The 14,308-nt window shown below is 46.2% G+C and overlaps 1 protein-coding gene across 1 annotated transcript in view; it reads right to left on the bottom strand.

Moving 5' to 3' along the window:
• Positions 1 to 13,901, bottom strand: part of snrkb (SNF related kinase b) — a 114,991-nt gene extending 101,090 nt beyond the window's left edge. The window contains exons 1-2 of the mRNA XM_059992654.1: positions 12,398 to 13,901; positions 11,190 to 11,851 (exon numbers count right to left, since the gene is read on the bottom strand). Coding sequence (XP_059848637.1) covers positions 11,190 to 11,778 — 589 coding nt within the window. The 5' untranslated portion in view covers positions 11,779 to 11,851; positions 12,398 to 13,901. The remainder of the gene's footprint in view (positions 1 to 11,189; positions 11,852 to 12,397) is intronic.
• Between the last annotated feature and the right edge of the window lie 407 nt (positions 13,902 to 14,308).

Here is a 14,308-nt window from a genome sequence, read left to right as displayed (position 1 = left end):
CAACAACCGTGTGCCCAAAAGGTCTATGCACAACACTCCCCATCAAAAATTTAAAACTAGAATAGAAAAATGGAAAACAGGATACTAGTGGAGGAAAAACAAACCATGTATTGCCGTACACCTGATATGATTTAACTGTACTTGGATGTTATGAGCAAGAGGGAGACACACATGACCTAGACTTTACAAGATCAGTGGTCCCCAAACACCGGGCCGCAAAGCATGTGCTACCGGGCCGCGAGGAAACAGTATGATTTGTCGATCTGAGTAGCTGCACCTTTCCTCATTCCCTGTTGAACTTGAACCCATGCAAGATCATCATTCACCTAAACGCAGTGATACCTTCATGCCAGGGATCACCGGTTGGCCTCGTGCGGCCGGCGGGAAGTGCCGTTGCTACCGGACTGGAGCACGGACAGATGGGCGTCGCCTCTGAACCTGTTTAGCACACCGAATGTTCGTGGGGAACCAGGTGCTAAAATATTCGCAGACGACCTAATTCGGGCTCAGGGTTTCGTAAGTAGCAAAGCAGCTACCTCGCTGCGATCTACTGAAAGTCATCCCTCGAGACAAACTTTTGTTGGCCGATAGATCCTACCGACCTACAAAGGGGGCAGCACGTGGCCTGTTGCACACCTCGCTCGGTCGATCGCTCTGTCCACCGGGGCTCCGGTACGGGGACCTCTGGCCCTTACCTTGTCCTCTCACTGGTGTGTTGCAATGATTTTATATGTTCATGCGAGGAAAATATGCGCTGTGTGTTTAATATCCAAACATTATTTAAAATGTTTAATGCTATTGACTTATAAGTGACTTATAGTTGACTTATCACCTATATTACGGTCGTGATTAACACCCCCCCCCCCCAGCCCCTGTCGGCCAGTTCGCAAGAATATTATCAATATTAAACCAGTCCGTGGTGCAAAAAAGTTTGGTGATCCCTGTACAAGATTATTGCTCAATACCAACAGTAGTCTTTATTGTTCTCTTTCAAATATACATTGTACAGATTTGTCCAAGCCTTATGGACTACAGTCAAAATTATGAAATACTCAGCACGTAATTGGAAACTCCTTGCTAAATTTGATACCACTTCCAATCTGCTGCCACTAAACATATTTGTCGAATGTTTTAAAACATACTCATTGGAGCAGAATTAGGTCATTTGGCCTATTGAGTTTGTCCACCATTCAATCATGGCTGATTTATTATCCTTCTCAACTCCATTTTCATGCCTTCTCTCCATAAACCCTTACTAAGCAAGAACCCATCAGCCTCTACCTTGGATGTACCGAATGGCGTGATCTCCACAGCCGTCCGTGGGAATGAGATTCTCAGATTTACTATGCTCTGGCTAAAGAAATTCTTCTGTTCTAAAGGGACATCCTTGTATCCCGAAGCCATGCCCTCTGGTCTGTAGACTCCCCCGCTATAGAAACCATCCTCTGCACATCCACTTTATCTAGGTCTTTCAAAACTTGATGGGTTATCACAAAAAACCTCCTTTTGAGATGAATATTTGCAAAGTCACAGAGTGACTGCTGTGAATGGCACTCAGGATGCAATGCTTCTACTCTTGGATGATGTCAAATGATACCCTATTGTTGTCCATCACAATAACAGTGGCAGCAGTACTAATTACCCCTCAGTTTCTCATCAACTAAAGAAGGAGACAAGGGCTCCCTAAAACCTTCCTGTACGTAACTGTGCTTTGGAGGCATAGAAAGAGTGACAGAAGGGCTATTAGCTACAATAAAGTACCTATACTTTAAAAAGATTCGAGTCATAAAGCACAACAACATGCCCAATCTAGCCCATGCCAAACTATTATTCTGCCAAGTCCCATTGACCTGCACCTGGTCCATAGCCCTCCTTAACCCACCCATCCATGAACTTAACCAACTTTCTCTTAAATGCCAAAATTGACTCGACATCCTCCGGCAGTGCGTTCCACATTCTCACCACATTGATGAACACTAACAAATGAGCTCAGGTTCGACAGTACTCATTGAAAGATAGCCAGCTTGCTGCTTGTAACATCCAGATATTCTTGTTCTACATACTTAACCATCTAAGAACCACATTGTTAAATCAAACATGTCTGAAAGACCAATAACCCGGAAAATAAATTGGACACGCCACGCAATATGGCTTATCTTCGGAGTACTCATTGCTCTGACTCCTGCACTAAGATCGAGATCTGTAATGTCACAAGTCATTAATGACTCCACTGGAGTGGTTGATTATTTCTGACAAGTATAATGATGAATTATTGCACATAATTTGATGCAAATAACAATGAATATTAACCTACCCGACAATCATGGTGTTCCTCGTGCAACTTATTCTAAAGACAGATTCTGCACCAACAGAGGGAGATTAGTTTTTACTCTATAGCAAAGCAGAAATGAATATTTCATCGTGTCATAACTATGGAAATCCACCATGAACCACAGTAGAAATTGTTATAAACAAAGCAGAGTTAAGCACGGGTAACACAATAAGCCAGATGGAAGCTTGTTTTAGTTCCTCTGATAGTTAAAAATAACATCTGTTGACTACTTAAGTGTTTCTTTTGCTAAAGAATTGCACCAGGTGTCAACCACGCCCGCTAGCAGCTGAGCAAAAACCTCATCCTCTACAGTTTGAAAGGCAAGGGAGTGAAAAAGCCAAAAACACAAAATACTGTAGCTCCGTTACTTAAATAAGCATGGAGGTGCCACAGTAAAGTTGCAAATACAAGTCCTTCTGCTGGTCACTTTCCTCCCAGCCAAGTCAAAATACAGAGGGGAAAAGTCCCTTCAACCCAGAGTCTGTGCTGAGCCAATTGGACTAATCCCAATTTATTCTCCACATACTCCCATTCTCACTACCAGAGTCCAATTCCCATCTACAGAGCAGGGACAGTTTACCAGCACTGCTCAATCAGGATGCTTTGGATGGGCGAGGAGCAGCAGCAACCAAGGGGAAATCTCACGTGGCCACAGGGAGAAATCGCAAACTATTCTCCCCCCCCTCTCCGCACGGACTGCACCCGAGGTCAGGATCAGGCCTGGATCTCTGGGGCTGGGAGGCAGCAGTTTTCCTAGCTGTGTCAAGGTGCTGCCCAATACTAGTGACATCAATGAAATACAGTGATCAGTCAGTACCCGTAAATAGAAAGGACAAAGTTAAATTTGTCTGCATGGTGCAATACCAATTGCAAAATTATCTGCTGTAAACTTCCCAGTTTGTCTTGGTTCTGCCCCAGAAATGTGGCTCGTCACGAGCCTCTGCAGTAACTACACCCCACACCCCTGTTATGGGTTGGAGGGGGTGGATTGAGCAGTGGGTGGGGGCAGATTTCCAGTTCTGTATCAAATGTGTTCAGAAGTGCAGACTCACATGCACTGGAAGATAGTGAAATGATGCATAATGAAACTCTTCGGGGGGTGGGGTGAGAGAAAAGCACCATATCGAGAATCAGCCCTGACAAGCAACCCGACTGAAATCGTATTATCTGAAAGGAAAAGTCACTGAGATTAACGAGATTATGTTGTTTAAAAAAGCCCCACCTTGACCCTTTAGCAACCTTCTCAACAGAAAAAGTGAAGAGGATTGGCAGCCCACTGTCTGTTACAAACGGGCAGAATCTCCTGGGTATAGGACCACTGGCAACTGGGTACTACCCCTAGAGGAGGGCCTGGTAATCTGTGACAGAAAAATCACATTTGACTCTCCTGTGTTTGCTTGTGAACGGTGATCTGAGGTGGGACCACTGGCTTACTTATCCCCTTGACAGCACAGGATATTGGGAGTCAATTATACCATCTCTTTTTCAACTTGTTCTAAATCAGCTAATCCAGCGGATAACACAGGGAGCCACAATCACGCAGCTCAGTCAAAGCGAAGTTTTAATCTGCCATGCAGGCCCCTTGCCCCTCTCAGTTGGGCCTGAGCCAATGAAAGAGGGCAGGAGCCGCCAACAGGAGCAGCCTGCTGACTTTGCTCTCTAATCACAAGAGCTGCTGCAGTTAAACCAGAAAGCTTCAACCACGGTTCCCACGCCCTGCTCCCTTCCGGATGTTGCCCAGCCCACTTTGGAGAGCAACTCTTTTCCTTCCTCTTCCATCAACCTCAGTGGAAGGAAACCCAAGTGCAATTCATTGTAAACCGTGGCACGTGGTCTCTGGGGACCTGGTTTTGGAGTGGCAAGTTAACCGTTTACAAACTAACTGCATCAAAGGGATAAAAACACAAAATGCTGGCAGAACTCAGCAGGCCAGATAGCATCGTCACTACCTCCTCCCATAGATGCTGTCTGGCCTGCTGAGTTCTGCCAGCATTTTGTGTTTTTATTTATTTCCAGCATCTGCAGATTCACTCGTGTTGCATTAAAGGGGTATCTTTTGTTCTGGGGCTTGTCCTGAATCTTCAGTAGATATGGTACACCGATTTCCTTCAGGAGGCTGATGGCAATACTTAAAGCTTCGCACCAGCCAATTCTGACTACACATCAATCAGGAGTGGATGGAAGTCCCTTGGCCCTTAAAGACTGCTCCACCGTTCATCAAGATGACAGCTCATTTTTTACCTCAGTACCATCATCTCCCATACCTCTCCATTGCCTTCGTATTCAGAAATCCATCGTTCTCTTTGAATGAGTGCCATGACTAAGGTTGCCGGCGTGGAGAACCACCATCCTCAGTGAGGCCATCTCTCATTGCCAACCGGCCTCCGGTTTTACACCCCTCAGCCAGGGGAACTATCCTACCCACCTAACCCATGTACAGGCTGCCAAGTCCTGCAAAAAAAATTGCTAAATTTCAATTGGACCCTCCCATTTTCTAAACTTTACAAAATACAGTAAATTGTCCATTCAATCCTGTCTCTTATCTGCCATCCCTGAAACCAGCCTTGAGAACAACTGCTGCACACTCTTTATAGCAGGTATATCCTTTCTTAGGTCACGCACAATACTGCAGATCTGCCCTAGTCTATTCGCACATCAGTCTGTGTCTTTCTCCCCTTCTCTAGCTCCCTTTAAATCGATCCATAATGTTCACGTGATATCCATGTGATAGCAAGTTGCATGTCCCACACTATCGAGCTGCAACAGTAATAACACTTCTTTTAAAAAGTTCATTGGTTGCAAAGTGCGCTGTGACATGTGAAGTTTGTGAGGTATTGTGAGACAAATGCAAGTTACTCAGATTCAGGCTTACAACGTGGTCAGCCGTTCAAATCTTGGGTGAGACAGGCAGGATTTGTGCTGACAGTGAGTCATATTGAAGTGAGATGGGTTTGTAACTCATGGTGTCGTTATTAAAGCATGCATGGCATGAATGAAATGTAACCACACCACAGCGACTGTACGCGCTCTGGCCACCTGGACCACAATGAGTTCCTGGTTTACTTTTTGGGAAATGCCAGTCATTGAAATTTCAGAGGGTCACATTCCATTTGAGGCAGCTCGATCGGCTCACAGTATCATCACAGTACAGCTGGCTGCAGTAACAGGTTCTGGAGCACCAGGGTTAACTGAACACAAATAAATTGGGATAACATTTGATGCTTACTTTCCTTACACAGTAAGTAAGTCACACTGCACAAGGTGTCAGCCAGGCACGAATGGAAGCCGAAGCCACCAAATCCTTTGGAGGTGCAAGAGTCGGAGGCTGGGAGATTATTGTTGTTGAGGAACGGGAAAGGAAGGCGGAAGCCACAGAGCCACTGGCGGCCCTGTAATGGTTTGGCTGAGGTCGGGAAATCTGAGAAGCGGACGCCAAACATTTAGAATGATGCTATTCAGCATGTTGCGTCCGTAACGTTCTGCTGAGGCACTGGTCAGACCACACTTGAAGTTCTGAGAACGGTTTTAGGCCTCTTATCGAAGAAGGAATGTGCTAGCGTGGGTGAAGGTCTGGAGGAGGTTCACAAGAATGATTCCTGGAATGAAAGGGTTAATGTTGAGGAGTGTTTGATGGCTCTGCATCTGTACTTGCTGGAGTTTAGAAGAACGAGGGAGAATCTGTTTTCACTTTGGCACGGAAGAGTCTTTTTCTGTTGATCAGTGTCAAAAAAAAAGCCAAATTAAATCCACTGTGATTCGACTTTTTAAACAATAAAACATGAAAACTTCCAAGGGGTGGGAGGAGTACTTTTTATAGGCACTATACAAATGCATCAAGACAAATCAACAATCAAACAGAAGATGGGAAATGGGCAAAATTTTAAAGCCTTTGAAGATAATAACCCTTTGGAAAAGGAGACAACAATCTTCAGGTACTGTACCGTGCAAAATGTGAGTGATGATAAATCTGATTCTGATCTGGGTCTCTATTCTGGACTGAAAGTGGGGAGGGGGCAGGGTGAGGGGAATCACGGTTGGCAAGAAGAGAAGGGAGGGGGAAGGGAGCAGAAGCATCAGAGGCACTTTCTGTAATGATCAGTAAACTAATTGTTTGGAATCAAATTACTTTGCCTGGTGCCTCAAGGCTGGGTGCGTCTGCATCTGCACCAACCCCTGCCCCTGGCACTCCTTCTCTGCCACCTGCCACACACTCTTTCCGTGGCTCTTCACCCCACTATTCCCAGTGCCCTTGGCTCCCATCAGGTGTACAAACTCAGTACGGTGCAAATATGTTAGGCACCCTAGATAGATGCGTCCCTGAGACTTCTGCACAGTACTATAGATGGCTCATTTTGTCATGATATCAATGTGGACTGGTTGCACACTGTAGATTCTCTGGAATATTTCCAGATCACGTCAAAGCGATATGATTAAATAAAACAACAATAATGGGTTTTCAGCTTTTTGAGCAGGCCGAATGGTAAATCTAAATACCTACCTGATCACTGATTTGTATGCTTACTGGAGGGGTACAGCATTCCTGTGCCTCCAGTAAAAGACGATGATACAGGGAAGTTGTTCCAAGAAGTAACTACACTGCAAAATATTTGTTCACATAAAGAGAAAAGCACAGAAGACTCCTTGCTTTTGTAAATCAGGCTCCACCATAAGCAGTTCAACTTGTTCAATAAACAAATATTCCTCAATTTAAAATTTACTCTGTGAAGCAGAACTTCTGAATTCTATCACTCCCTGCAAATAAAGGACAGGTTTGCTGAATAATATTGAGCTGGTCATCTTGCACGACAGGAATGGCCACTGTTCAAATTAGCAAAATGTCCCAATGCACTTGACAGGAGAATAATTAGACTTTAGATGTGGCACCAAGCCAAGAAGACAACATGAGGACAGATGAGTGCAGAAGCACTGTCAAGGAGATGGCTATCAAGGGACATCTGAGAGCAGGGAAGAAGCTCCAGAGCATTGAGTCCTGATTGCTGAAGACATGCCTACTGATAGTGAGATGTGAGCAAGGTGAACACACAGGGCTTAACCTGGAGAAATGCAAATCTCTCAGAAGTTTGTGGATATTACAGAGACAGGGAAAGATAGAGCCCTGGAGAAGTCTGTTCATAAGTACAGGAACATTAGGTCTGAATAATTCAAAGGTTAATTCAATATCAAAGAATATATACAGAATACAACTTGAAATTCTTACTCTTCACAGACATCCACAAAACAAGAAATGCCATAGAATATGGATGAGAGTGTGGTTCACTGAGCAGCGGGACAGGGAATGAGTGGAACTGGGTGAAAGTGTGGGTACAGGCAGCAGGGTTTTGGGTGAATATACATACCACTAATGCCAGGAGTTAAAAACTGGAGAGGGGAAGAAATCACACTGACTTCCATGCACTGTGCAGCCATAGCAAGAAAATACACCACTTGTTCCCACATAGCCTCATGTTTTTTGGCAGGAAGCCTGATTAATTTCTCTTTAGAAACATAGAAAACATACAGCACAATACAGGCCTTTGGCCCACAAAGCCCTTCCCATAGAAACTACCGAGGGTTACCCACAGCCCTCTATTTTTCTAAGATCCATGTACCTATCCAGGAGTCTCTTTAAAGACCCTATCGTATCCACCTCTACCACCGTCGCCGGCAGCCCATTCCACGCACTCGCCATTCTCTGCGTAAAAAAACTTACCCCGACATCTCCTCTCTACCTACTCCCCAGCATCTTAAAACTGTGCCCTCTCATGCTAGCCATTACAGCTCTGTGAAAAAGCCTCTGACTATCCACGCGATCAATGCCTCTCATCATCTTATACACCTCTAACAGGTCTCCTCTCATCCTCCGTCGCTCCAAGGAGATAAGACCAAGTTCACTCAACCTGTTCTCATAAGGCATGCTCCCCAATCCAGGCAACATCCTTGTAAATCTCCTCTGCACCCTTTCTGTGGTTTCCACATCCTTCCTGTAGTGAGGTGACCAGAACTGAGCACAGTACTCCAAGTGGGGTCTGACCAGGGTCCTATATAGCTGCAACATTACCTCTCGGCTCTTGAACTCAATCCATGATTGATGAAGGTCAATGCACCATATGCTTTATTAACCAGAGTCAACCTGCACAGCAGCTTGGCATGTCCTATATACTCGGACCCCAAGATCCCTCTGATCCTCCACAATGCCAAGAGTCTTACCATTAATGCTGTATTCTGCCATCATATTTGACCTACCAAACTGAACCACTTCACACTTATCTGGGTTGAACTCCATCTGCCACTTCTCAGCCCATTTTTGCATCCTATCAATGTCCCGCTGTAAACACTGACAGCCCTCCACACTATCCACAACACCTCCCAACGTTCATGTCATCAGTAAATTTATGAACCCACCCCTCCGCTTCCTCGTCCAGGTCCTTTAGAGAGAAAGGGGTCCCAGAACAGATCCCTAAGGCAACAGTGAGACCTGCAGCAGGTAACGTTCATACATTTTAATGCAATTGCTACCGACAGGATGCCAGAATACGTCAGCTTTAAGTCTGATGACATACATATTTAAAGGTTAATGACCCGTTAATCCTATAAATTTCTATATGTAAGCAGCTGTTTTCAAGAAGCATGTGTAACAGTTTACTTTGCTGCTATTTTCTAGTACTAATGCAAACTGGGAACACAATAGAATGAAAGGAATTATGCTAGTCCTGACGATGACTGCAGTACTTTTCCTAAATCCATGGCTAGGAACCAAACATTCCTGTCTGACATCCTGCTTCTATTTAATTCCTGACCCAGTCAAAAAGCTGTATGCAGTTTTCAAGTTTCCAAATTGCTCATAACAATCTGGCAATGGATTTACATAAAATCTGTTTAAACCGACCGAACTTTCCCCAGAATAACTCAGCTGGCCACACAGGTTTAAACAGTCCATCCCACAGGAGCACAGGGCCATGCACTGTCCAGTGTTATTCTGCATTTTATTTTGGTCCACTGTGTCAAACGTTCAAGCTGGAACAATTAACAGCGTCCAGCAACAAGGAACACTATTCCCAGCAATAGCTACTAAAAGGTCAGTGTCACATTTTTCAACAAAAGAGATCATGCAGATGCTGGAAATCTGCATCAGACCACTAGACAGGTATACGGAGGGGTTATATGGGAGGCAGGGTTTAAGGATTGGCACAACAGTGTGGGCCGAAGGGCCTGTACTGTGCTGTACTGTTCTATGTTCTATGTAATCCAGATTAACACACACAAAATACTGGAGGAACTCAGCAGGTCAGGCAGCATCTATGGAAAGAGTTGATGTTTTGGGCTGAGACCTTTCATCTAGTCAACTCTATTCCTTTCTATTGATGAGGGATCTCCGTTCAAAACCATGACTCTATATTCTTTTCTGAAGAACCGTTGAGATCCTCCAGATTTCTGAATGAGTCTGAAATTAACCCTGAAATGGTCAGCGATACATTCAAGGTAAATCTGCAGCCTTGCTGCACGAATACTGCAAGACGATGTCGATTCAGGAGGAGCATGGCCCCGCTTGGCCACATGACTGCTTCGCTCGGTGTGGAACAAGCTGCCAACAGAGGTGGTGGATGTGGGTTCGATTCGAACACTTTAGAGAAGTCTGGATAAGTGCAAGGATGGCAGGGGTATGGAGAGCTTGGCTCCAGGTGCAGGTTGATACAACTTGGCAGAGTAATGGTTCAGCACAGACTAGATGGGCCAAAGGGCCTGTTTCTGCGTTATAATGGTCTATGACTCTACTGCTCCATCAAATGAAAATTGAAAGATCAGAAACATGCAGGGGCAGGGATTACAATTAACAAGTTGTTTCACTCTTGCTATGTAATAACTATACCGGTATTAAATAATGTATGTAAATGGCATCTTCAGAGTCCAAATGGGAGAAACTAAGTCAGGAGATTATCCCATTATGTAGAGCACTGTGGTTTAACTAGTCCATTACTGTGAATAAATTAGGACACAACACAAGGAAATTCACCCCACACTGCTCCTGTGTGTACTACTCAGGCTGGCCAGCTCCGGACTGTAATGAGACTGTTACCGGTCCATTGCCTACTTGGAGGGAAAGCTTCTGCGTGACACAATGGAGTGCTGCCTCTGATAAATGGGTGCTAGCAGAAATCCCGAAGGCCACCGTTAAAGGGGCAGGCTAGGGTACAAAGCAAGCACGATTCTCCTCTCTTCTGCCCAGAGCGGATCGCGCAGATGTGTGCACAAATATTCCACGACCTGACGTGCTGGATGTAAACGGAGCAGATGTCAACTGCACCGCAGCTGCTTTAAGGGGTGTTATATCGGCGGGAGGAATGACAGAACCCAAACTGACACTCGTGTCAACCTTGTGCGGAAGTGATGTCACCTACAGGCTTTTCGGATGCCAGTGAAGGTTTGTAAACACCTTTCTATGATAATGATGTCCTTTTAAACCGGGTACGTTTAATTACGAAAAACAAGTAATAGCAAACGTGAATCAGAAGACACGGCATTCCTTTAGTTTCACCCCACGGCCAATGAGACGGAATCACCTTTAAATTTCAAACTGCACTGACAACCCGTTAAATTTGATTCACACAAACAGATTTTCATTCATACTTTCAGATTCCAGCGCGTCCCATCTACCCGCCACGGAGAGCGAGGGTTAGGGACTTGAATACAGTTCTTACCGGTGTGACTCCGGTACCCATCGATAGCAGCTCGGCCCCCGGCGCTCGGAACAAACTTCAGCTTGGGTTTCTGTTTGAAATCCCCCCCCCCCCCATGGTAAAGGGGCACTTTCTAGTCTGACAGAGTTGGTGGGGGCGAGAAAGGGACCCGTTTTACTCACCCACTGCAGGTGCATCGTATTCGTCGCCGAGAAGGATCTCGGGCGCCGAGTAAGCCAGCGAGCCGCAGCTGGTCGTCAGCATCTTGCCGGGCTGGAAGCGATTGCTGAACCCGAAGTCGGTCAGCTTGACTACCCCTTGCTCCTTGAAGAAGACCACGTTCTCCGGCTTCAGATCACGGTGCACCACATGCAACTTATGGCAGTAGGAGATGGCGTGCACGATCTGGGCGAAGTAGATCTTCGCTTGCTCCTCCGAGAGCCCGCTGTCATGGTTCATGATGTAGTCGAACATGTCCCCGCCGTCGCCCAGCTCCAGGATCAGATAGAGCTTGCTCTGGGTATCGATCACCTCGTACAGCCTCACCACGTTAGGGTGCTGTACCAACTTCATGCACCGCACCTCCTGTAACAGATGGCCCGTGGCAGACTTGTCCAGTTTGGTCTTGTCGATGACTTTGACCGCAACTTTCTCCCCCGTGAAGACGTGCCGAGCTAATCTGACCACGGCGTAGTGACCCTTGCCCAGGGTCTTATCTAGATCGTACAGCCCGGCAATCTTCCCGTCGCAGCACTGTCTTGGCCCTGCCATGGTCTGTTGTCCGCTCTCCCACCGCGGAGGCAAGTCGCTGGAGGTGGCTTCAGCGGGCAGAGGGCTCCGGGATCTGCCGGGGGGGAGAGAGAAACGGCCACTCAGTCACCCCTGCCCCGTGACACACAACAGGAGAAACGCGAATCACGCAGACCTCGACTGCCAGCAGAAAATGCTGGAGATACTCAGCAGAGACCAGTTCATCGCCGGTCTCTCCCTCCACAGATGCTGCCTGACCCACTGAGTGTTTCCAGCATTTTCTACTTGCAAACCCACGACAAGGGTGGTTTTAACCCCTTGAGAGCGTCACTAATCACGTAACGACTTCCTCGTTTGCAGGCTTTAAATCCCCTCACTTCGTATCTTTTTATACCAACCCCGCCCCCTTAAACACCGAGCCGCCGCCCCAACACCCCCCCAACTAAAATAACTTTATTAGTGAATGCATTTCAGAAATTGGAGCAAAGCTGTGGGTTTCATCTCATGCGTTGTTGGGCGACTGGAAGAGGCAGCAGCAGGACTCGCCCATCTGTTACAACTTTAGTCGGGTCTGGGGGTGCTAAGATAGCAAAGGATTGGAAAGAACAACCGTGCGCCTTAAAGTGGAGCCCCAACTTACCTGCAGTGCGGTGTTCGGGACCTGCGCCCGCGTAGTGCCTCTTCCCCCAGCAGCGAGTAGGCTGTGCCCGCTGACACATCCGTCAGGCCAACAGCTTCAACCCGACATCCTCCCAAGCCATGACCGAATCATGAAAACTGCACAACTCGCCCGGATCCGTCTCCGCAGAGCTCGCTCTTTCCTCTCCGTACGGCTCCTCGCTCTTGCTGCTTTGCGGAAATCCGAGCTCACATCTGCGTCTCCCTATTGACGTCAATGATACTGACCACTAGCGTCGGAGCCCGGCAGAGAGCGGAGCGCTGCTGCAAGGACACAGCGCCGGCTGGCTGGCTCGCTCGCTCGCTAACCCGCGGCGCATCTAGGCCGCGAGAAACACAACCCGGCCCCGACTCTGCGCTCAGGCAAATTCCCAGAGCTCAAACCCACAGTTAATTAGATACCTATCACAGGTGGGATGGGCCAAATGGCCACCTTTTAGTCAGAGATTCATACAGCACGGAAACAAGCCCTTCAGCCCAAATGATTCATGCCGACCGAGATGCCCCATCCCTGTCCAAACTAGTCCCCTTTGCCTGCGTTAAGCTGGCATTCCTCCAAACCTTTCCTATTTTCCCTAAATATTGTTAATGTACCTGTCTCAATCTCTTCCTCTAGCAGTTCATTCCACAAAAATATCAGCTGATGCAATCCCCAATTAATTACTGTATTGCCCAGTCCCCGACCATCAAAATACCAACAATACTATCAGCACAGAACCCAAACAGACACCACATAAATACTGAGTGAATATGAAACTGTTGCCGCTGGAGTGCAAAGCCACTCGCTAACTGAAATGCCCCCATGCACATAGCCTTTGTTACCATACAGCTGGAACTTACTTTTACATAACTGTTAATATAATTTTACTTGAAACATTTTAGAGCTTCAACATGTGTACATGGTCAGTGTTTCAAGTTACAACACTGTTTTGAGCTGTAAAATAAACATGGGCAGTTTAATTAGGACCTTCACTAATATGTAGTGTTGGCGCGTGGCCAAGTAGCTAAGGCGTTCGTCTAGTTATCTGAAGGTCGCTAGTTCGAGCCTTGGCTGAGGCTGTGTGTGTGTCCTTGAGCAAGGCACTTAACCACACATTGCTCTGCGATGACTCCACTGCCAAGCCCTAATGCCCTTCCCTTGGACGACATCAGTGGCGTGGAGAGGGGACACTTGCAGCTCGGACAACTGTCGGTCTTCCATTTAAAAACACCTGCCCAGGCTTGCGCCCTGGAAACTTTCCAAGGTGCAAATCCATGGTCAAGCAAGACCAATGGAGGTCTACACACTAATATGTAGATCTACATGCAAGGAAATGAAGAATTTGAAGAACTGTCAATCCTTGCTGACATCACTGGAACATTTCAACCTTATAGTGTTAATGGCAAACATGGATTCAGCCTTATGAATTCAATCCAGAAGCAGACTGGAAGTGGAATATTTGGATGATCTAATGAGGAATAAGACGTGCCTTTCATCTGGATGAGAAATTAATCAGGGAAGTGCCTATAAACAATGGATTTGTAATAAAGGCAGATGAGAAAAAGTTTACGAAATGTGAAAGATTTTCTTTGTTGTACTGTATTGTACCCTTCCATTAGATAAAATCAAAATATGTGACTTTTCGATTTCCATTCTATATATTCATAGTATGCATATTACGGAGTACCATTTAAAGTGCCGCACAGTTTTCAGGCCACGTAAAAATTTCCTGCTCAGTCGTGGTTGGTCCGCGCAGCTGTGTAAAGCTTGGAGGGAACATTGGCTGCAATTACGGCAAATCTAAAATAAAAAGAGAAAAATTTCAACACTCATCGCTCCAGGCAGCATCTGTAGAGAGGTAAACACAGTTTGTAGCAGTGTTAGTTTTTCAAG

The sequence above is a fragment of the Hypanus sabinus genome, chromosome 17, assembly GCF_030144855.1.
Source record: "Hypanus sabinus isolate sHypSab1 chromosome 17, sHypSab1.hap1, whole genome shotgun sequence".
NCBI classification, from domain to species: Eukaryota; Metazoa; Chordata; class Chondrichthyes; order Myliobatiformes; family Dasyatidae; genus Hypanus; species Hypanus sabinus.
This window is presented reverse-complemented; position numbering and strand designations above follow the sequence as displayed.